Below are 23150 nucleotides of genomic sequence, written 5' to 3' on the forward strand. Positions count from 1 at the left end.
TCATTAATTGGTAGCTGCCGTTCGAATGGAGAAGAGTCAAGATTTGCGGATCTTGGGGCATCCCTGGAGCTTGGACGGTGATCTGATCTGCCAAGTGTTGGCAGCTTTGGGAGTTCTGTCAGGGCCTGAATGGGCCCGCTGAGCGAGTGTTTCCAGAAGCGCACCAAGAACGCCTGCAAAGCCAGACCAAGTCGCGTCAATTATGAATGCCTTATTTTATGGATGGATGACCGTGAGCTAATCGCTTATCTGGTCGATATTTGGCGGGTCTGCAACTGTCGACCAGGTCAACCAAGGGACCTTGGCCATGACGGCCAGTGCCCGCTACGGAGTACCAAAGGCTTTGCTCTCCAAGGACCCTTCTATTTTCCACCCGCGTGCGAAAATCGACCGTCCAAACATTTCGATGTGCCCAACGACTCGTTGCAGACGCAACTGCAAGGCACCACAACGCCGTGACCCGTTTCGGCGCAATTTGTTGCCCAACTTTCTTTTGGCCCGCAGGGTTCAGTATTTTTACCTACATTAGGTATCCTAGTAGCTTACAAACTGGCCAGAACAAGACTGCTCACCGTTTCATACGCTACTGACAGCTGCTAACGCAGGCAACATGTGGCTCTACTCGGTAGAAGTCCAGAAGCTAGTATATTATCAGGCATCATCGAATCCACAGGTACCTCTGGTAGGTACCTTACCTTGGCTACGAATTAATATCTCACCTACCTTACCTCTCTCTGTCCTTGATTCACAAATCATCGTGGCTTCTGCAGCTGCATGGCGGGGTCCGGCTCAGGACATGAACGGGCCCCCCCATTCTAAAGAATTCCCAATCAAGTTACTTTTACACGGGATATTCGGTTCCTTCGTACTGGCTCTAATACTGCACAAACTTGGCCGAAATACATTTCCAAGGTACGCGTCAAGACACCAGCAACCAATATAACCTGTGCTTGGACGCGACTAGACCTGATATGGTAGAAACTCTCACTCCAAGATCTCTCTAGGTAATATCATCTATCCAATGACGAAAACCAACCGGGAATGTCCTTGCCCGGACCCTTTTAGCCGGGCCAATTCGGGGCTCGATTCAGGGCAATTCGCTACCTTTTTTTTCGCTGCCCAAAAGTCCCACTTTTCACGTCGACTGGCTGTCGGTCGCTGACCGCCAACTCTTCGCCAGCCCCAAAGAGCCTCACAAAAGAGGGGATCATGGCTTCATCCCCCACATCAACTAGCCCTTTCTATTCCTGGTGGAAATGGGAGGCTGGTGCATGCATCATTGAGAGGAGTAGTCAGAAATACTACTTGGGCGGGCAGCGGCATGGTGACGTGACTTGCTGGAGAGTGGATATGGCATGGTCCCCCAGGGTTGCCGGTGCGCTGCTGGGTGCTCCTCCTTTCCGTTCATGACGGAGTGGACGAGCCATGAGCGGGCTCCCGGGTCACGAGGTGAAGGTGATACTAACTGCAGATGTGCGTGCTACCAAGTTGCATCAGTATCGTCTGTCTGTATCGTATAGTTACCGACGCCGCTTTTCCCGGTTTCCGGACCTTTGGCAGTACCTTTGGCAGTGGACTTGACAGCCTCGATTGACATTTGCCCCTGAACTAGTTTACCGGCCAAAAGTCCGGATCAAGGCATTTGTGGAAGACGATAGAGGTATCAGCCTGGTAGTCGCCTCTATGATTGGTACCAGCTCCCCTCTACGCCGGGAAATTGCATAGGTAGGTCTGGTGATTTATTTGCTCTCTTGCGCTGTCACTATTCAATAGTCTGTCTGTACAGGACCGACGGTCAAAGATGTATTCTCGATCCTCGCATGTGGCAGGCAGATTCTGTCCTTCCTGTCTCAGACTTGAGAACTTTTTGTCTTGTTCTCATTGGCCATCGCATGGAGGGACGGCTTTGTTAACGTGTCTGATCTTGGTGCTGAACAAGATTTAATGTCTCACGGACTTATATCACACCCTGCCGGGCTGAGATGACCAATCATGAGCGAGCGGAATGGACGAAGGAGCTGAAGTGCAACTGCAAGAGCGCACGAGGGAGGCAAATTTTTTTATGACAGACATTACCAGTAAAAGTCAGCCTGTGCTCGTTGGTATGGTCTTTCTTCGCAACTGCGCGAGATACCAGGCGCAGTTTTCTGATGCTTGTGCCACATTTTCGGGTTCGACAAAACCACAAACAAACCACGTATCTGTGTAACGAACAGACGACGACGCCGACGAAGACGACGACAAAAATGACGACCTGGAGAGGACGAGCATTTTAGCAATATTAACATGACAGACAGCATACAAGGCCAATGGGATTTCTGGTGAGTCAGGAAGCGAATTGCGACCAGCAAGGGCGAGCAAATGAGCGCCCTTCATTCTACGAAGATGCTCGTCCTCAATGGTCGAAATCCCTTGGAGTGGAGGTGGAACCACTATCTGCATGTAAAGCATTGACGCGAGTGCAGGGGTTTTTGGGCGTAGCGAGCGAGGAGGGGGTGAAGATCGTCGAATCCACTTTTTGTTTTCTGTTTTCTGTTTCCTACCTTGTGTAATTACTCTGTAAAATGGATTAGTTGACGGGCAAGACGAGGCTCCAAGTCTGAAGCAGGCCCGTACGGAATATCGAGAACTAGGGAACAATCAAGCCCCCTGGTCTCGTCTAGGTTGGTCCCGTGATGCTTCTCCTGACAGGGCGGGAATTGGACCTCGGTGTGTGCAAGGTCAAAGGGTCTTTTTTTTCCTTTTTTTTTTTCTCTTCTTCTTGGACTAGGCAAGGTACGTATACAAACCTAAAGCACGCAAGGCAAAGGTCGGTCGATATGTGGGATTCTATTCTGACTTGCCGACGCATGCTACAAGCTACGCCATCCAACCACGTATTTTACGGATACAGTATGTACGTCGTAGGTTTCAACTCCGCAGCACTGGTCCTGTGCCTTTCTGTCATTTGCTTGTCTGAGGTACACACTTTGAAGTGCGCATCCGCCAAGCCTTCTGCTCATTTGCGCAATGGGATCTTACCAGTCTTGCGCAGCCAAAGATGGCAAGCTGCATACTTTTTTTTTTCCCTGCGCAATTCAGCAGATGATCGACACAGTCCACTCAGCACAAGAGGAAAACCCAAACAGCAAATCTGATTGTTCCAAGACTTCACACATCTTGTAGCTCTGTGTGGCTGTCTCTGTGTGCGTGTGTGAATCGAAACACCTGAGACAAGAGTGTGGATTGTCATTATTACGAGGGTGCAAAGGGTTGAATGTATCACCTCGCTCGAGATGCTCCCCTCACACCGCCTTTTCGGTCCAGGTCGACATCCCAGTCCCTCTAACCATGCCGCAGTGAGGAGAAGGACGACGCCACCGGGCTTTTTTTTGTACGTATGTCCTGGACAGGCCTGATTGCAGACGACGCGAGTGATTCCGAGGCGCGTGGGGGGACAGAACGCCTGGCTTGCCTGGCTTGCTCAACACTACGCGAGGTTGTCGACTACTGTACTCTGTACGTATGGTCATGTTTTGGACAAAAAAAAAGCCACGCCAGCTTGAGCTGCTTTGCATGATTACGGAGACAAGCCTTCGGTCAGAGGCGAAGATGTAAAATTCCCAGGGAACATGCCTGCTGGAAGGGCATCACTGCCGCTGTAGGAGGAGGCAAAAGCAAAGAGACCGCTGAAGCCTCACTGCCCGATCTAGATTGCCAACACCTACGTGTACCAGGGCTTTGCCGTGATCGATTGGGTCTCCGCACCGGGGAATAGAGATGAATTATATGCATGGTGATGATCGCCTCGCCTGTTTTGTCTTGTTGCCTCGCTGCTGCTTGCTGCAAAGTAAGCTGGGGACGGACAGACGTGTACAATGTAAACAAATACTTGAACTTTTGTCAAAAACAAAAGGTCCGCCCCGGGCTGTTTTTTTTTTCGGTTTGCCACTGTTGGGTACCATCGGATGGGAGTTCTTATCTGCATGGCGTTTCTGCACAAGAGAAGGGGGGATGGAGGGATATAGGCGGCTTGATATGATCCCCAATGTGTGTACAGTACAGCACACCACCAGAGGGCCCAAAAAGGTCCCCTAATAGTTCCGGATTCTTGGGCACCCTAGCGTCCTTGTACGGGTATCTTGGGTGAGTGCTCCGTATGGACGGATTTCAGGGGAGATTGGATCCGAGAAGAAGCAAGAGGCTCGTTGTGTTTGTCAACAGTGTGCCTGTTTAGGAAATCCAGGCTCTATAGAATAGTGCAGGGTAAGTGAGATGCAGCTCAGTATAGAGTTAAGGCTTGCGAGCTAAGTTTTTGGGTCTTCTTCTCATTGTGCTTTTCTTTTCTTTTCCACAGACCTGATATATTCTCTTGCATGTCTCAAGCCTCAACTGGAATCTCTACATCAGCCACCACCGCCCGGTGATCTGACAGGAAAATCTTGTCGTCAAACCTGTTTGACAAGACCCCAAACGTGACAAACTTGACCTGGGCCGCGTCATCCTTGACAAAAAGAAAATCGATCCTCTTGGGCGTTTCGTTCGGCTCCCCAAAGGAGGTATACGTGACATCTTTGTACCCATATCTCTTGTCCTCCGGGATCACGGTCGAGATGTCCCGCATCCCAGCCCCCTCCCCGGGCTTGGTGATGCCCTCGTAGGCGCCCTCCCCGGGCGCACTGTTGAAATCACCACCCAGAAACACGGGCAACCTCTGCCCGTCGTCGTCGGTGCCCCACTCCTCCGCCACCGCGAGCAGAACGCCTGCGCTCTCCCTCCGCGCCACCTCGCCCCGGTGATCCAGGTGGGTGCTCATGACGACGACGGCCGTCCCCGCGGCTTTATGCCGGAGCCGCACGGCCGTCACGACCCGCGGGAGCGCGGCGTCCCAGCCTCTGCTCGGCTCCGACGGGGTCTTGCTCAGCCAGTAGGTCTGGGTCCGCTCGGCGCGCCAGACGTCCCGGCGGTAAAAAACGGGCGAGTGCTCGCCCTTTGTGGCGCCGTCGTCGCGGCCCACGCCGACGTGCGCCCACGACGGGCCCAGCGCCGCCGCGACGTCGAGCAGCTGCGCGTGCAGGACTTCTTGCAGGCACACCAGGGCGGTGTCGCGTCCCGCGGTCGTAAAGGTCAGCTGGGAGAAGAGGTGACTGCGGCGCTCGGCCTAGGGCAGCTCGTTGGGGGATGGGGAGGTCGTGGCGTAGCGGATGTTGTGGGTGATGAGGCGGACTGGGAGCCGGGGAGAGGGCTGCATGGTTACGAGGACCATATTGTGGAGGGTGGGTGATTTGGTCTTGTTGGGTTTTTGGGGCTTGAGGCTTGGTGAGCTATGTCGTCATGAACTGAAACATGGAATAGGATGAGGTTGACCTGGACGGATGTCTTCATTACAATAATCGCTTGGTACGAATAATTGAACTGCAGCAAGCTCTCGAATTTCATGGCATGGCGTGAGGGGGATACACGTGACCACAACTTGGCTCTAGGGGACATTCAAGTCAACCATCCGTTCATTCTCACCCATAAACAATAAGCTTTAGGGGCCTCACTAGAACATTTGACAATTCTCATGACGGAATGTTTGTCTGTTATCTTCCTCCTTATCTGGGAACCTCTCGAGAATATGTGTTCTTGTCAGCACTATTTTAGTTAGCTGAAAAAGCCCATCTGATACACCCCAACGCAGAAACCTGGAGGGCTAGGATGGTATCTGTACTGGAGAGGATCAAGACATTTCTGTTAGTATTATCTGTGTTTAAAAACAAGGCTAGTTCCAGCCCTGCTTCCCGCAAGTTAAGAAGCAATCCTAGACCTACCTACTGAGGTATGTATATGCCACGGCGTGTTAGCCACGTGCGTTATACTCTTCTCTAGCGCCCAACTAGACGCATTAGTTCATGGAATTGAGCCGCAATTCTGCTGTGCATGAGACGAACACGAAGCAAGCCAGGGCCAGGTGACAAAATGACATGATGTCATGGAATTATGGAGTAGTATCGTCCTGGCTACAGGAGTACAGGCTGGCTGACGGTCTTGCTGTAAACTAGCTGGGATTTGCATATTGTCTGGGGTAAGAGCATTTAAATCGAGACATCGAGTTGATCCATACCAGTACTCGTTCTCAACAAAACACGGTTTTCTGTAATAGAATGATGAGTGTCTGTCTGGTTGTGGCTGCATGTCAAGAGTCTATCATGATTTGCTCCAACCATACCTGGCAAAGTGCGTTTTTGTTTCAAGTTAGCTCCCACAGTCCGTATTCCTCAGCAACGCTGTGTATATATACGAAGTGTCTAGCCAATGGAGTCAGGCAAGTGTCCGTGGGATAATAAATCCTTCTGGTTGGGCTTGACGCTTCGTTCATGACACTGTATATTCGCTCTACCGCAGCCGAATATTTATCCACAGCGGATTTGTTCATGTGGTATGTAACCATGTAAGGGGTGAATGAGGAAATTTAGTATCATCCATTTTGGACGCAAGAGACCGAACTAATATGGTTCTTTTGATTGCTACAGTAAAAGCCCCATGTCAATGCCAGTCAGGGGCCAGGGCAGCAGCTCTGTCAACTTGACTCAGGGTCCACCTCTAGGGATCGTCAGTATGAAATTTTTTTTGGGAGAGTTGGGGCTTTTTTTATACCGTTCAAATAGATCCGTACGGTTACTATTGTTGGAACCTAACCAGAAGGTTGCTCTCAATCATACCTAGATAGTTAGTGGCACGTTTCTTCTATGGTACCTTGGTAGGGATGGCACCGCAAAATTGTTTACCTCCCAGGGGGCCCATCAGGGGTATCAGGCGACTTGCTTGCCAAATATGACCCAGAAAGAACCTGCCAAGCACGATATGTGGAGGCAAGGCGGAGCTCTGTTTAGAATCAGAATTGTTGTTCAGGATACATAACAGGATGAGCACGTTCTATTTTGCTTCCACCTGTGCTGGTCCAGGAGCGTCTTGGGACTCCGACAAGAACCTGCTGCTCAAACGGTTCCACCACAAAGAGCCTTGCCGACAAAAATGATTCGCCTCAACCTGGCTCTGGGCCTCTGTGCTGCCGCTGCATATACGCCTGCAGCATCAGCAGCGTCCGTCGGCACAGTAGGGAAGCGCGAGGTTGATTGCACCGGTGTCAAAGCAATCAGCCCGCTCTGCAAATCCAATGAGGCCGCTTTCCACCGAGACGCCTTTTACGTCGGGGGTCGCGACCTGAAAACTGACCGGGGAACCAGCACGGCCGACCAGCTCTATGTCGAAAAGCTAACACCGACAGGCGGCGTGACACAAGCCAACCCGCTGGTCTTGTTCCATGGAGGGGGTTTCTCTGGGATCACATGGCTGAACACGCCCGACAACCGTAAAGGGTGGGCGTCGCACTTCATCGAGCAGGGTTACGCCGTCTACATTGTCGACTCGATTGCCGTCGGCCGGTCGACACAGATTGAAGCGGCGGGATATGCCCCCGTGGGAGCCGGTAGCCCCGTCGAGACGCTGCGAGATATCTTCACAGCGCCTCAAGACGTCAACCAGTACCCGCAGTCGCAGCTTCACACTCAATGGCCTGGGACTGGGAGGGAGGGCGACCCGGTGTTTGAGCAGTTTCGCCGATCGGCCCTGCCGCTGAGCGTCAACATGACCCGACACGAGACTGGCATGCGCGCGGCAGGGTGTGAGCTGCTTTCGCTGCTCGGAACACCATCCTTTCTGATCTCGCACTCTTTTGGCGCCGTGACACCGTTCCTGCTCACCAACGACTGCCCGCAGCTCGTGGCAGGCAACATTAACCTAGAACCGTCAGCCGGGCCTTTTTACCAATTCAACCTGGACGGAAGCGGGCAGGAAGCCTTCCTCTGGGGCATGTCAAACACCCCCATCGACTACGACCCGCCCGTGACGGAGGCATCCGGGCTGAAGACCGAGTTTGTGGGTAATGCCACCGCAGTTCAAGGCCGCTGTCGGTTGTTGGCCGAGCCCGCCCCTAAACTGCCCAAGGTTGCGAGCGTGCCCTATCTGGCTGTTGCGGGCGAGGCGAGCATCCACATACTCTGGGACCACTGCGCGGCCATGTTCATCAGGCAGGTTGGTGGCACAGCAGACTACGTCAAGCTGGCCGATGTGGGGGTTCGGGGGAACGGGCACTTTTCGCACATGGAGAAGAACAATCTGGAGGTGGCGCAAGTAGTGCAAGATTGGATTCGAAAGCGTGCTGCGCCACGCGTGTGAGACAAAGGACGCGTTGGCGTTTTGTTTCTCTCTCTCTCTCTCTCTCTCTCTCTCTCTCTCTCTCTCTCTGAATTTCGGATCACAACCGTGCCGCTGAAATGATAGCACATTACCAAGCTAACAAACAGCCCGCCTACCCGGTACCTACCCTAGGCAGGAAGATAAGGGCTCAAATTAAGCGAAACTAAGTGCCAATAGTATGGGGCACGTGACGGTGCTGTAGCTACTGATTTCAACGTGAGGAAGGAAGGAGACAAGATCACAGTGAATGCATCTTTTATCGCGGACGCGGGATTCGGACAGATGCTTGCTGCTCTTTACTTCTCTGATCTCGATCGAGCATTTCAAATGCAAGACATTGTTTCTGTTCGCATCAACTTTCCCGTCTCCGCACCTTGGCCGCATCAATCACACGTCAATGTCATATGGACGCCCAGACGGACGCCTTGAAACACCCCCGCCTGGCTCCAAATTATATCGCCCCCCACCTTTTGGGGGTCAGCTGCGTACGAGAGAATCACAAACTTTCTCCCAAGGTCGTATAACAAACCTTCAATCTTGGTCATCTTGAACGACCAACTTGGCAGATAATCCTTGCCCGATGAATCTATGAGTCGTTCATTTTTTTGAATGCAGGGGCAATAACAGGAGATGTTGCTACGCGTCGCGTCTCTGGTATCTATCTAGAACTAGGTGCTTACCTACAACTTGACAGGTCAGCCGGCGCTGGCTTGCACTAAAAAGCCATCCCGAACAGTTCGTTCCTGTCTATAGAACGATAGCATTAACAATGGTTCCAAAAACCGTCCTGTCGACATTACGGGCCACACAAATATTGATGATATTTGGCCGATATCGGTGACTCTTGTTCGAAAACGATGCTCTTAGGCCATGTTCAGTCAAGAAGTCACTCAGCCGGTACTTGTGTTGCTGAACGCTAAAAACCTACAAAGAAAAGAAACAGCAAAAAAAAAACCAAAAAAAACCGAAAGAGTGTCGACAAAAGAACCTCCAAAAAGCATCGATAGCTCTGGTGCGGCCTGGCGGCCGCATAATGCAAGGTACGCGGCGACAAGATCGACAGGGAACATGTATACATCTTGGTGCATCTACCTGCCGCTGCAGCCTGGCGATATTGGTGGACTGCAGCCGTGGATTAGCCCGACCCTTCCGTCCTTCTCACGTATCTTTTTTTTTTTTCACAAGTGTGTGATACGAGAACATCCCGGGACTCATAGTCTATTATCAGCCTCCCACCCACCATATCAAACCGGTAGCGTCGGGTTTAGACAATATCCACTAGAGAATATATACACTAAACAATCGGCAGTGGTGTGGTGTCCACAGTCACCTGTCAACGGCCTTCATATCTCCTGGCTGATCAATCCAAGGCAAGAACTATTCGTGCCCGGCTAGCTACACTCCATCACTGTCTTAGCCCCGTCACGAGGACGACAACATCACCCGAATTCCTCCATGCTAACGGCCCGGTTTTAGATGCCAAAAACCCAGCTTTTGCTAAACCCAGAGAAACGCGACTGAAGAGGCGCCGTCGCAATCTGCACCAAGCCCAAGCCCCGCACGATGATTCACATGTATGCAAGCCTACCACTTTAGCACGCCGCGACTAAATCCAACAGATGGCGCGTCTTTGCATCCTTGGCGTGCGCCATAAACAGTTTAGCTCCGGCAGAGCTCCTCTTGGTTCTTTTGCCAGGCCAGGCAAGCCAGGGAGGCACCTCTGAACCCCACACAGCCTTCAGCCGTCGTGTGAATCACAATCCAACCCCCAACGTCTACTTATCCGGTTTCTGCTATCTACTTGGCTGGCAGAAGGACTCGGGTTTACGCACTCACACGAATGTGCCCCCCGTCGTCTCGTCTTGCCCGTAGAGTATTATGTGACACCCAAGCTGAGAATGACCATTCTCCACCAGCACGAGACAGCGACGACTTCCCCGCCGGTGACTTACATGCTAGCCCGGGACTATGGTGCTTTTTTTTTGTTTCTGGCATTTTCTTGGTCCCCGGCGCAAGACCGCCGGGCAGTGTAGACGTGGTGGTGTGGACGCCTGACTAGCCTGCGCATCTGCCTGCTTTTTTCTTTCTTTTGTTTGCCTGCTTACCACCACCCTCCTCCATTATAAAATAAACTAGGGCTGCTTTTTGCTATTACCGTTTTGTCCACTCGGCTTTCTTCTCTTATTTGTGTTGCACTGCATCCCGGGCACTCCTGTTTGAACGTCGGCTTTCTCTGATAGGAGGGATTCGTGAGCCTGTCGTTACCATTCGTCACAATTCCTCGCACGAGATATCAGATTCGTTTGAGCCGGCCAGGCCGGCGCGCTATACTGGGTTCAGCTCAACTCAGCTTATAAGCAAGCTATCCCATCATCTTTTGTCAGATTTGTCGGTTCACTTGACTTTTTTGAAGAAAAAAAAAGATATATCAACACCTTGCACGTACTGGTTAGAGTTTTGGACCTTTTCATCATGTCGTCTTCCTTCATCAACATCCCCCACTTGCCTGGCAGCGTTCACAGCGCCAACACCTCAAAGAAGGTCACCCAACAAAGACCATCACCATACCTCAGCATCCAACACAGCAACGCCATGGGTAGCTCCTGGCCCCCAACTCAACTTCATCTGAGGGACATCATGACCCCGGACTACGACAACGACATTCCAATATTGGAGCGTAACCTTGACTTCATCGACGACGATCCACTGACATACTTCCTTACGCCAACCAAGGAAGAGGACGACCCGATGATGGACTTTGACGCCGGGATCGACGGCTCCTCGGCCGACATGATCCGCTCCGTCAGCCCCTCGCAGCTCGACGGCGGCAAGAAGAGCAACGCCAGCAGCAGCAGCAGCAACAACACCAGCCCATTCGCCCGGCCGCCGACGCCACCACGCTCACCGCCGGCACTGGGCGAATCGACGGACGAGGAGATGGACGACGACGAGGACGACTACATCCGCCTCGGGTCCAGGAGCCACGCCCTGCTCCCGCTGTCGCTGAGCGACTTCTCCAAGGAGCAGGCCCTGCTGAGGACGGCCTCATTCCCCGGCCGCTCGCAGCGCGGCCGCAGGGCAACCTACACTGCCAACTCGAGCCGGAGGAGACTGTCTCCCAGGTCGTGGAGGGAGCCCAGCCCGGACGTCTGGAGCATCGAAGAGGAGCCGGAGGACTCGGGCGCCCTCAAGGCGGCCGAGGACAAGAAGAAGGTGGCGGCGGAGGGAAAGCCCAAGAAGAGGGTCAGATTTGTGCTGCCTACGGAGGAGTCATTTCATTGATTGAGGAGTTTTTTTTTCTTTTCTTTTTAGTTTTCTTTCGTTTTCTCTCGCCTGAGGCGTTTTTGTTTCGTCTATCTTTTTCGGGTTTGTTCTGTTCCATTTTCTATATACATGCTCCTGGATCTGGGTTATATCAACCAGTCCTCGAGGCCGGACTGTGCATTACTAGACGGACGGCACGGCTGCATTGGGTTTGGCGTTGGTTATATCCTGTTGTTTTCGGTTTCATTTTCTTCTCTTGTTGTGCAGTCCCACAGCTTCTTTTTGCTGTTGGGTAGTCTGGGTGGCGGAATAATATGTGTGTGTTGTTGATTATTTTCCAAGTGTTTTGGGTTCTCACACGCAGTGCCGTATATTTTTCTAGGCACACCTTTTCCTATCGGGTCTCTCATACGCATCCACCTTCTACATCCTACCTCACTCATCTTTCTTATTTTCTCAGGGTTTTCTTATCAACCGAGCCTTATTGTACACACACGGCTGTCGGGCCGGGGTTATCTTTTTTCTTAGTACTACTACCTACACTGACACAGAATGACAACAATAACACGCGTAAAATTAGCGCGCAGTCACTCACATAATACTTCTCCTGCACGTGAATCAAGGGTCTCTCGTAAGCAACATCAATAGTAATGCACACGGGGTTCTTGCGGCGATATTGAGTGGCAAAAAAAAGCGCAGTCACATCTTGTTGTGATTCCGCCTTTTAGACCTGACTTCCCCCATTGGGCAGGACCCCAAGAGATGGAGCAGCTGTTTGTTTCTCTTTCACCTTTTTAGTTCCTGCGGGTCACACGCTTGCGATTGTGATGTTGGCTTAGTTAGCTTAGTTGACTTGGTTGGATGGTTGCCTGCGTGAGGGTGTGTGTGGGCATAATATAATGTAAGCGGCTGAGACATTTCTAGAGATGGGCTTGATGTGCAGCAAGCAGGCTTTTTTTTTTTTTTTTGGAGATTCATGCAACGTTTTCTCGGAGTTCGGAATGATTAGATATTTTCCCACCGGTTTTGGGTGCAGCCATCTCACGTGAGGATTTGCGATGGATGGAGGGAAATAAAAGTCATAAATATAGTAATAGAATAAGAAACGGCCCCCTCGGCAGTGCTGTAAACAACCGATAGACCGAGAATGGCCGTTGCGTTGCTCAAAGGGCTGAAGCCCATGACTTTGGGATTGGACGGGGGGTGAGCGCTAGCACCGAGAGATACACAAAAGAGGGTGTAGTATCTCGGTTGAAGCAGGCCTTGCAGCACACGCTTATCGCTGAAGTTGGCGAGAGGGGAAGATATGCAAACTACGCTTAGTCGGAAACTGGGCTGGGGACAATCGGCTTCTCGGCCATCCCAAAACGTCGGGACAAGGACGCGGACAAAGGAATGATGGATGCGCACTGGTGCGAAATACGATTTGCTGTTGTATGTTATACCGGACCGGTAGGGTTAGGCTTGTAAGGGTTGGCAACCACGGGCTTTTTCCTCCGGCGGGGGCGCTGAGACAAGACTATCTGATTACCAGTTACGTCTATAGGTTGCTATTGTCAATAAATATCAGATCCAGCCGTTAGAGGGAAAAGGATGTCGAGGCTTGACCTTGTTTTCTGTCATATAGGTACTTTTTGGAAAAAAAGAATATGATAAGTGATGGTTGCAGCTGGGTACGGAACTGCGTTGGCGTGGTTTGATTTGATGTATGACTTTGACGCGCAACTGCAGGATGCAAAAGATCACTTTTTGTCCTTGGTTACGCCACTTAACAAAGCCGTAAGTCGGGTCCTAATTTAATGCCTACCAACCTTAATGGTACAGTGGAAAGAGGGGTATACCCTGCCTTATATCAAGACAAGGGATATTGAAATCTCGTTGGGACTACGTGGTATATCAGACCAGTTGTATACTCAAGAAAAAATGACGCCTGCAAACTGTGACTCCATTCCCGATGGCAGGTCTTCGCGCCGCAAATTGGCGAAAATTTTTGTCGATTACTAGTGAATCTCGCGATCTCAACAGGGAAGCAAAATCAAGGACATGGTCTTTGACGAGACCCGCCACAACCGGACTTTTGCTTGATGTCGGCGCTGGAGAAGCATTTCGCAACAGGCGCAGCGCTTTCTGGCGTAGAATGTCAAAGAAGGGTTTTAAAAGAGCTGGAGGTCTCGGATATGCATAATACATGGCTGAAGAAACTCGATTCACTGTCTTGGGTTTTCAAAGCTCATCGGAGGTTGGTTGGGGTTGTTTCTGTACGTCTAATTTGCCAATTTGGGTAGGTCGACTTTCCCGACATGACCCCGCTGCTGTCACTGCCTACCAGGGATTGAACTGGGAATGGAAAAAAGTCCTTGACTCGGATGATTGCAGTATCCCTGTAGCAGCTAGATCCCTGTCATTAAGCTGACATTTTGTTTACTTTTGAGCTCCATTGCATCGAGAGCTCCCTGCTGGAAGCTTTGCCATTGGCTCCGTGAACAACTTGCGGCGCAACTTGTTTGTTGTCATTGGCACGTCACTACGGCACCGACCTGCATCTGTCAGATCAACTCGGCAAAAATTCACTAGCATCCTCAGAAGAATGTACGGAGTAGGGAGTGTGCTCAACACGATCTTGTACCCTGAGCTATCTTGTCTATCGACCGTTTGTCTGTCAGCGGGTGCAAATAAGACAGACAGCCTAACAGTTGGACGTTTGTTTGCCTAAGCATTGATCAACACGTAGTATTCGCGCAGCAGGGTCACACTACTCCCGCAGCTTGGTTTCCGGGTTGCGTTGGGTTGCGCGACAATTCGATCGTCATTGCTTGTGCAGGACGCTGCCGTCCGGGCATTTTTGTTTTTCGCTTTGTTTAATTTTTTCGGTTTTTGATCTGTCATTCCTGACTGTCTGCCATCTGCCCATTTTGGCTTCGCCGTTTCTACCAACTACAACACAGACAATCACAATTTTCTACCAAGGGTGAAATATACAGTCAAATGATACTTCAACTGATTTCAGAACGTCAACCTTTCCGCAATTTTGAGCTGTTGCGGTAGCTGTTCGGGGTGTGCTCACCTAGGTGTGTGTTGATTTCATTACTTGGTTGTGCCTCATCTCAAATTGGCTGGGACCACTGGTTGTCTATTGACCCACGGTCTTGGTTGCCCTGCACAACGATCCGCCCGTCAGCCAAGCGCAACACTCCGACCACACACCCACGCACCCAACATATACAGACATCTGAATACACACATCTGACACAAGACATTGTCGCATCCGATCTGTTGATTTTCTTTGGTTTGATCTTCTCATTCATTTGCCATTTTGGGGGTAGCCTAGTCTTTCCCCTTCGCATCAACAATTATCTTTTTCAGCCTAGCAAGGCCAGCTCTACCCTTCACGATTTTTACACATATTCCAGTTGATTGCGGACAATAGCTTTGCGCAGTTGGAGGCACCGTCTCGTCCGGCATGGAGGCACTCAACTAAATAGCTAACTCGAGCACCGCCCAGACCATGACGACCCCGAATCCACCACCGGACGATCAGCCCTCGCCAGAAGCTGCGGCCCCAAGCACAGAGTCCGACAAGCAGAGCACTGAAAGTCCCGCCGCCAAGGATGACACCGCCGCCAAGGACAGTGGCAGCTCGAAGGACAATGGCACGCCGAAGACTCCCAAACACCGCCGCGGCGTCTCGTCGGGCGGGACTCCGCAGACCGCTCCCCCAATCATCGTGACCACCACGCACGGCGGCGGCAATCGACAGCGCTCCGCGACGCTCAAGCCTCAGCCGACGCTGCTGACCGACTTTCTGCTCGGCCGGCAGTCGCCCGCCCGCGTGGCCGCCATGCGCCAGCAGAGGTTAGACTCGATGGCAGTGCGTGCCGAGATCAAAAAGGAGATGCGCGAGGCCGCCGTCAACAGGCTGGCGCAGCCGGGCGGCGTCCGCGACCGTGTGCAAAAGTGGCAAAAGAACAACGCAGCCGCGATGCTGGCCGGGGACCCCGAGGATGCGGCCAGCGAGCCGACCGACGTCGCCTTCAACGTCGACGAGGATAGCGTCACGGAGGAGGACCGGCAGCGCATCAAATTCAGACAGCAGCACAAGCACAGGAGGAAAAGCTCGGCTAAGCCCGTCAAGGTTGAACCCACAAGCAAGGGCGAAGGCGACGAAGAAGCCGTTGACGACACAGAACCTGCCGCTGAGCCAGCATCCCCACCAAAGAAAAGGATCGTTAGTGACGAACACTGGATGAAGCGTAGGAGGAGGAGCCCGCCAGGGTCCAGGGCTATAAGGATGAAGGCAGGAGGCGGCCCGACACCCATACCAAAAAACTTTCTTCAAAGATCGGCTCCAAATCCACCGGTGAATAACAAGATCGCCGCCTGGGCCGCCAAAGTCGAGCCTATGGAAATACCAACCAAGACCAAAAAATACTATTCAAAATCCGGGGACGCAATCGAGGTAGAGGAGGATGATCTCAGCAGCGCAGTCAGCAGCTCGAGATTTACTGAAGAGGAAGGCAGCCGAGTGCGGTCAGCCGTCTCGAGGAGATCTGAAGGTTCTAGCGCGAGAACAACAGGAAGAAGCAGCGCAAGGACGCATGACTATGAAGGCTCTAGCGCGAGGACAACCGGAAGAAGTAGCGCGAGGACTCTCGACGATGATGGTATCCGCGTACGCCCGATCCGTTCACAATCCAGGAAGCCAAAGGATAGCGATGACCGTATTAGAGCAACATCCTCGTCGACGTTACCAGACGATGGCATCAGAGTAAGGCCATTGCGGACAAAAGAAAGCAGAGAAGATCGCACCCGCTCAAGGTCTAGAAAGCCATCGGGAGAGCGGCCGCGGAGGGTCGCGAGCGCACGACGGGATCCATCACCTTCTACTATATTGCCATCTGAGGTTGATACACTGTCTATTCCGGATACTCCGACCCGGAAATCGACTCGAAAAAGTCCGCCCAGGACCAAGAAGAGCAAGCCTCCACCTACGGAGATCACAGAGCTCACACAGACAACGCAAACTACAGACGCCACCGAGGCGACCGGTGTGACGGAGGCGACCGGCACGTCCTACCTCACTGGAACTACGGGTACCACGGACATGACCGGAACCACACATACCGAGGATCTTTCAGACGATAGGTCTTCAAGCGATTTCGATAACTCGGACCTCCCGTCCACCGCACCAGCGAAATCCCTGGCCGATATTCCATTCGGATACTCGGCATTTAGTGAACTTGATCTTCCCATCCGGGGTGATGGGGGAAAGATGCAGAGACCAAAGGCACAGAGGTCGCCAAGTTTCAACGCCACTGCTGTATTCAAAAAGGTATACACCGAGGGTAGGAAGATAATAACTCATACGGTCGCTCCTCCGGAGCCTCCGAAGCCGGCGATGAACCAGCCTCCCAACATTGAGAACTGGTTGAGCAGCACGGTTGATCCATTTGTCGCGTCACCAGAAGTAGAAAAGGAGGATGTGGAGCATGAATGGAAAACTGCCGCAAAGAGACGGTCGGATGCTGGCAGGCGGCGTCCCAAGGCACCGGAGAGAAGCGATATCTCATCTGAGACGACATCGAGTGTACAGGAGGAAAACCAGGAAAACAAAGACCCGAAGCCAGCTATCACCGAGGAGGGGACACCACAAAGGGAGACGAGCCAAACTCCACCATCCACAGGGCTGAAGCGGAGCGGAGCGACAAGAGGTATGTCTTCGCCGTTGAAGACGGTCCCCAAACCGGCACCCAAGAAGCCGTTCCGGGAAGCCCTTAAAGAAGCATTCCGCGGAGAGTCTGCCGGTCATAAGATCGCAACCAAAAGGTATGCTAGCTTTGAAAAAGAAAAGCTACCGGAACCCGAACCCGAACACTATGACGAGGACTCGGAAAGGGGCTATCATGGTACGCGCGAGTCTCGAGACCATCGTAGGAGATCCTCGGGCTCTCGTAGGTCACAATCACCGAGCTCCTCTCTCACATACGACAGCCAATCCTCGGTGCCGCCGGCACCGCCAGCAGCTGGTCTGCCTAGAAGGTTAAAACCCCCAACAAATGGGCTTCATGAATTGTCTACAATTGTTTCCATGGAGGACTCAAGGGGAGGACAGTCCGAAGTCGACTCCGTAGTATCAGAAACAACAGTCACACAGGCTTCGGATTTTACGAAATTCACGGGCGCATCCTCAGCAACTCGACGAAAATCCACGCTCAAGAGGAGGCTTACGAAGCATTCAGACTTAGTCTCGGTGCTGTCATTACCAGAAGCCGCAGGCGTGCCAACCAGAGCACCGAGTATAAGAGTAGCCCGGAGCTTGCGCAGAAAGACTAGCAAGCTTGAAAACGCGACTTTGGATGACCTGCTACACGAGTTCATTGAGGATGAGAACTTTTACCAACGTGAACTAAGGACCATCATCGATGGCGTCATTCCTGTGCTGCTCAAGGAAGTCGTCTGCCGCGATACCAGAATCATCCAAGATCTCTTCGGTTCGGCCTTTGGCAATGAAGGCCACGGTAGAGCTGCCCCCGATGCCGCAGAGAAGGCGGTGGTGTCGATGGGAGTAGCTCTAGAGAGAATAAACAACCACCACAAGGCGATTCCTTACACTGACCCCAACCTGGTGGCTGTATGGTTGGAGAGGATCGTGCCTATTTACAGCGCCTACTATGATGTATGGCGCCTCGGATTCCAGGACTTGATTGTCAATCTTGCGCCAGCTGCTGGCAAGTCGGACGAGGAAGACTCGCTTGTAAACGCGCTGCCGCGCAATGCAGAGGGCGACGTTGTTAATGACAACGGCGACAGAGTGGATGTGGCCCACCTGCTAAAGAGGCCCCTTATTCGCGCCAAGTGGCTCCTCAAGCTGAGCAAGGGACTGCGCCATGTGCTTGGCAATGACGTTGTGCCAGACCAACTAGTAGACAAGTTCGCAGACTTGCAAGCCAAGGCGCAGCGTCGGCACCGTGAAGAGCAGGCCAGAAAGACGAACGACGATGCCTCCAACACAGATACGAGCCGCGCACGAGACCTGAGGACACTTCGTCCCCTGGACGGCGTCTTCATTGACCAGACACGCGAGGTCAACTCCAAAGACGTCTTCTCACTCGACTTGGCCCACTCGAATGGCCAACGACTCGAGTGCCAGGTCGAGCTAATTTACAGAGACAAACTCACAGATGCTCACGACAGAGGTGACCTTTTGATCAGAGAAAGTGGTCCCACTGGTGTACAATACCTGCTCTTTGCCCCCATTTTCTGGGAGAACGTATCGGCCCGGCGTGGTGACGGACAGGGCAAGCTCGTACTCATGGTCCGCGGCACGCATGGACACGATGAATGGTACGAGCTTCTGAACCTGGAAACCGAGTACGACGATGCGATTCCCGAGTGGCTTGAACTCCTCGGTACTGTTCCCCGGCCGCCTGCACCGCCTGCAGTATCAAGTACAGATCTCCTCCACGTTCAGGATATCAGACCCCCCAGGTCTGGCGAAGTTGATGTGCCTGTTGGAGCTCAGAAGTTCAGCCGAACCCTTCCCTCAGTGCCTAGGGAGGGTTCACCACAGACCCCCAGCCGCTATCACCACGTTCGTAACCGCAGTGTCCCAACAACTCCTACACTCGCTGGAGATGCCACACCCAAGACTCGGTCACCCAGCGCTAGCTACTCGCCAGACTCGGATCGGACACCAACCCAATCCACCTACGCACCCTCGCCCGAGTCTGACCGCGAAAGCCGCAGAAAGTCGGCAAACTCCACCCCAGTCCGTGACGATGGTGCCCCGCCACCTCCTGTCCACAGAACATTCACGTCCAAGAAGCCTGCGGCCGTCGAGCTCCCACCGCCCGCTCGTGTCAAGCGCCATGGGTCATCTCCCCTCAAGCACGAATATAGGCCATCAGACGTGTCATCAGAGTCATCAGAAGAGGAGGATGACTCTGATTCGGATGACTCATACTCGGACTCACTCTCCTCAGGCGACGAGCTCGAGGACGAAGAGGTTCCTGAGACGGAACCTGGCATCAGTATTAGGAAGCCAGAGTTTAGCTTCAACCCCAACGCATCGGTTCTGTCAGATGACAGCATCACACCATCGGCCTCGGCATCTCAAGTGGACCTTCGAGGTCCTGATATAATAGACGAATCAGTCAAGGCCGTTGCCACGATATCATACTGGTCCAACAAGCGCGGCCGGTGGAAGGAGGTCCGCTCAGATGCCTGCAATGTCAGCATCACCCCAGGACTGCTCGAGGTGCACCCAATGACTGTCGACCGTCCTGTGGGCTCCGAAATGATGGGAAGAATGGATGCCGGCGCCGACGTGCCTCTCATCGCACTGGATCTGACACCGCTGGTCATGATCCGAAAGAGCACTGCGATCGACCTCGAGATCCGCTCGCCGGTGCGATCTTACTCAAAACTGAGCGGCATAGACGGCATCATCTTCCGCTTCCGCGCCTTGTCTCCTATGCACCTCGAGCACTTTTACGCAGCGGTGCACCATTCTCGTATGAACAATGCCAAATTCCGTGCCCTCGAAGAGGAGGCACGGTTCAGGTCGTTTGGCCAAGGTCAAAACCATGGCCAGCAGGCCACTAGCGCCAGCGGGAGCGGCAAGAAGTCCTGGTTCGGACGCAAGAACAGCTACCGCGCGTCGACGCGGGCGCCGAGCCAGAGCCAGCAAAGCGGTAGCGGCTCCTCGGGCATTTCAATATCTGCATCGAGCTTCCTGAAGCGACTGACGGGTGGATCTGGCCTCGCCTTCAACATTGACAAATCGTCGCTGCAGCAGCATCAGCGTGATAGCAGGCCCGGCAGCGCGGCCGGTCCGGCGTCAATGTACACATCATCCTCGTCGGGCAGAGACGGCAACACTCCACCCAGATCACCCAGCGTCAGCATGGCGTCGTCGCCGAACCGCGGCATCCTGGCCTGCGGCGGGACGACGGACCTCCGGATCAGGTGCCACCTCCTCGTATCGGCAAACAAGTGGGAGGACAATGGCAACTGCCTGCTATCTATATCAAGGCCGCCGCCGGGGGTGCGGCAGGAGCTGCGCGTATACCACGGTATGGAGAAGCGAATCCTGGTTACGCAGATCCCCAAGAAGTCGATACTCTTGCCCAAGTCGGACGAGGCCTCAGCGCCCCCCAAGGTCGTCCTCGACGTCGTCCTGGGCAGCAGGTGCTTCAGCATGCTGGGCACCAGGGGAATCATCCTCAACGTGTGGGAGGACCTGCGCGACGACCAGAACAGGGTCGGCAGCGCGCCGGCGGAGGGCGCGCTGAGCGGGCGCGTCAAGAAGTGGTGCTTCCAGTGCGCCAGCGCGGTCGAGGCCAACTGGATCTTTGGCCTCGTCGCGAGGGAGGTGGAGATCCCATAGAGGATGGGAATTTTCTTGTTTTGCGTGCAATTTTGTTTGGTCATTTATTTTTTGTGGCCTTTGCATTTTTTTCTTCATCCCTTTTTTTCAATTGTGTTCTCTTTTTCTTTTTTCCTTTTTTTTTCGCTCGATACCCATTACTTTGTTTCACATTTCTGGTTTCCTCTAAGGTTTTTCTCTTGAAGGTATATTCTTGTTGTCCTTTTGTCTTTTTTACTATATACTGTTACTTGTTGTGTATTCCGGTGTAGCATTGTATAGCGGGCTGGAAACCGAGGCAAACGAAAGCAGGTCGATGTTGACCAAATTCGAAAGCCTTGTTTCTTCTTTTGTCCCATTTCTCTCTTGTTGTTTCTACTTACTAGAGCATTCTTCCTGCATTGTTTTTGGACTGGCATCGATGGGGAGGTTTTTGGAATTCGGGCGACGGCGTACTGGCGGCGACAGCCTGGATTTAACATTATTCTTTTACTGTAAATACAACTTGGATGACCCTTTCATGTGGCACGACTGTTTTTTATTAATTTCTTTTCTCTACCTCAGTAGACTTAGACACGGGTACGGAGAATACCTTTACCAAAAATACATGTGTAATTCTATTGAAGATCATGTCTTATGTTTGCATGGTTTCCCCTGTTCCGCCAGGAGGTAAACATGACAAAATTGACCAAAAACTGTTGAAACTTTATTGTCATACACAATCCATACATGCGCGACAAAACCAAACACGCAGCCCAAACATGATTACAACACAAATCATGTCAAAGTAGGTATACAAAGGCTGGACTCCAGAAACAATAATGTTCAAAAGACTTTCATCAGTAATTTCTTTTTCATTACCATTCCCGTATTACAAGCTACCTATCTATCTGGCTTGGTCTCCAAATTCGAACTATTCATTGACACACTCTCCCATCCATCCTCTACTAAAACACCAACAAAACAGCAACAGAATAGCAACAAAATGAAACCTACCCTGTCCCTTTCCATATGCATAGGTAGCAGCATACCAAAACTTTCGCGTCGTAATGACTCGGTCCAGCAGTGTGACAAGTGAAAGGCTGTTCTTTTTGGATAGGAACTACTATAGTAAACAAGCTACACGCGACAAATTCTAAACACATGAGGATTATATATAGCTGAAACAAAACCAATCGGTATCTTATAGTAGGCCCAAATACATCTGTAAAAGGAAATATTGGAACGATAGCTATACAGGTGGTAGGTAGGTAGGTAGGTACCTAGGTATAAAAGGCTCGATGTTGGAGAACAACTTGGTCCAGATTGTTGTTACAATTATCATATTCAACAGACACTACGACTAGCTGGTATAGTTCCAAAAGAAAAGCCTCATTTAACTCCTCCTTTATTTTTTTTATTTTTTCTTAAAAAAAAAGACCTTTACCTCTTTCTCTACTCAACTCCATAAGAAACAAACAAACATGCAGCTACTTTCTTCCCTTTACGTCACCATTTCGGCCGCCGTTCTTGTCGCGGGAGTTGCCTTGCCCAACGCTGCCGCTCCCGCCAGCCTGCAAACACGCCAAAACAATGGTGGACAATTTAAACAGCGCTCATGCCAAGGCAGCCAGGGCGCATGTGACTTTTTCAACAAGGGTCAATGCATACTGTTCACTGGGAAATCGGTTCCAGATGCTGCGTGCAAATAGAGCGCAGAGGAAAGGGGGGGACACCACAAAACGCCCAAATGAAACCACCTCCCGCCCTCAAGTCTGGATGACTATACCATTAGCCCTCCACTCGAGATGGGTTAAGCGCAAGAGAGGGAGGGTCGACCCTCCTACATCCTACCTGTTTTGACGGATGACGTTGATTTTGGATGGGTCCTGGGACGCCCTAGGAAAAGGCGACGGAGACGGCGATAACTGGCAGCGACAGCCCTGGACTTTGTTATTCTTTCTGTAGTACTGGAAATGACAGCCTGGAGGCGTTGATCTGCCATAACTGTCTCCTCTTGGCTCTGTTCGCAGTAAATATAGACAAATGGGATACGGCAAATAAATAACAAGACGTTGCAGTAATCCACAGCTTGATATTCATTATACCATCCCGGAATCAATTGAGCAGGTGAAGGCCAGGGGTGCCTGGACTGACTTTCGCTTGCGCCTGAAACGGAGGTGAAGTTTAATCAAGCATTGGCCCATCCCTACTGCGTATTTGTTTGTACAGCGGGACTGCGGACGAGAGTTTGGTGGAAAGAATTAATTAATCTCTGTTTGCCTTTTTTTTCAGCTGACTTCTTCATAAATTGATTGCTGGT

General features: G+C 52.0%; 6 protein-coding genes across 6 annotated transcripts; 5 read left to right on the forward strand and 1 right to left on the reverse strand.

The window, feature by feature from the left end:
- The first annotated feature begins 1115 nt into the window (after positions 1-1115).
- MGG_16249 (uncharacterized protein) lies at positions 1116-1961 on the forward strand. The gene is made up of 3 exons (XM_003709801.1): positions 1116-1375; positions 1613-1725; positions 1940-1961. The coding sequence occupies exons 1-2, from the start codon at positions 1210-1212 to the stop codon at positions 1723-1725; spliced, it is 279 nt and encodes a 92-aa protein (XP_003709849.1). The 5' UTR covers positions 1116-1209; the 3' UTR covers positions 1940-1961.
- Positions 1962-4360: 2399 nt separating this feature from the next.
- MGG_14552 (endonuclease/exonuclease/phosphatase) lies at positions 4361-5245 on the reverse strand (the record flags this gene model as incomplete). The annotated part of the gene is made up of 2 exons (XM_003709802.1): positions 4361-5140; positions 5207-5245. 2 exons carry the CDS (start codon positions 5243-5245, stop codon positions 4361-4363), a joined length of 819 nt encoding a protein of 272 aa, XP_003709850.1.
- A 1603-nt stretch (positions 5246-6848) lies between these two features.
- MGG_16250 (uncharacterized protein) lies at positions 6849-8251 on the forward strand. Its single transcript, XM_003709803.1, has one exon. It carries the CDS (start codon positions 6997-6999, stop codon positions 8197-8199), a length of 1203 nt encoding a protein of 400 aa, XP_003709851.1. The 5' UTR covers positions 6849-6996; the 3' UTR covers positions 8200-8251.
- MGG_16251 (uncharacterized protein) lies at positions 8218-12079 on the forward strand. The gene is made up of 3 exons (XM_003709804.1): positions 8218-9260; positions 9530-9590; positions 9697-12079. Exon 3 carries the CDS (start codon positions 10693-10695, stop codon positions 11500-11502), a length of 810 nt encoding a protein of 269 aa, XP_003709852.1. The 5' UTR covers positions 8218-9260; positions 9530-9590; positions 9697-10692; the 3' UTR covers positions 11503-12079.
- A 1447-nt stretch (positions 12080-13526) lies between these two features.
- Positions 13527-14058, forward strand: MGG_16252 (uncharacterized protein; the record flags this gene model as incomplete). The annotated part of the gene is made up of 2 exons (XM_003709805.1): positions 13527-13765; positions 13917-14058. The coding sequence occupies exons 1-2, from the start codon at positions 13569-13571 to the stop codon at positions 14056-14058; spliced, it is 339 nt and encodes a 112-aa protein (XP_003709853.1). The 5' UTR covers positions 13527-13568.
- Positions 14059-14528: 470 nt separating this feature from the next.
- On the forward strand, positions 14529-21475 carry MGG_11758 (uncharacterized protein). The gene has a single exon (XM_003709806.1). It carries the CDS (start codon positions 14990-14992, stop codon positions 20867-20869), a length of 5880 nt encoding a protein of 1959 aa, XP_003709854.1. The 5' UTR covers positions 14529-14989; the 3' UTR covers positions 20870-21475.
- The last annotated feature ends 1675 nt before the right edge of the window (positions 21476-23150 follow it).

The sequence above is a fragment of the Pyricularia oryzae genome, chromosome 1, assembly GCF_000002495.2.
Source record: "Pyricularia oryzae 70-15 chromosome 1, whole genome shotgun sequence".
NCBI lineage: Eukaryota > Fungi > Ascomycota > Sordariomycetes > Magnaporthales > Pyriculariaceae > Pyricularia > Pyricularia oryzae.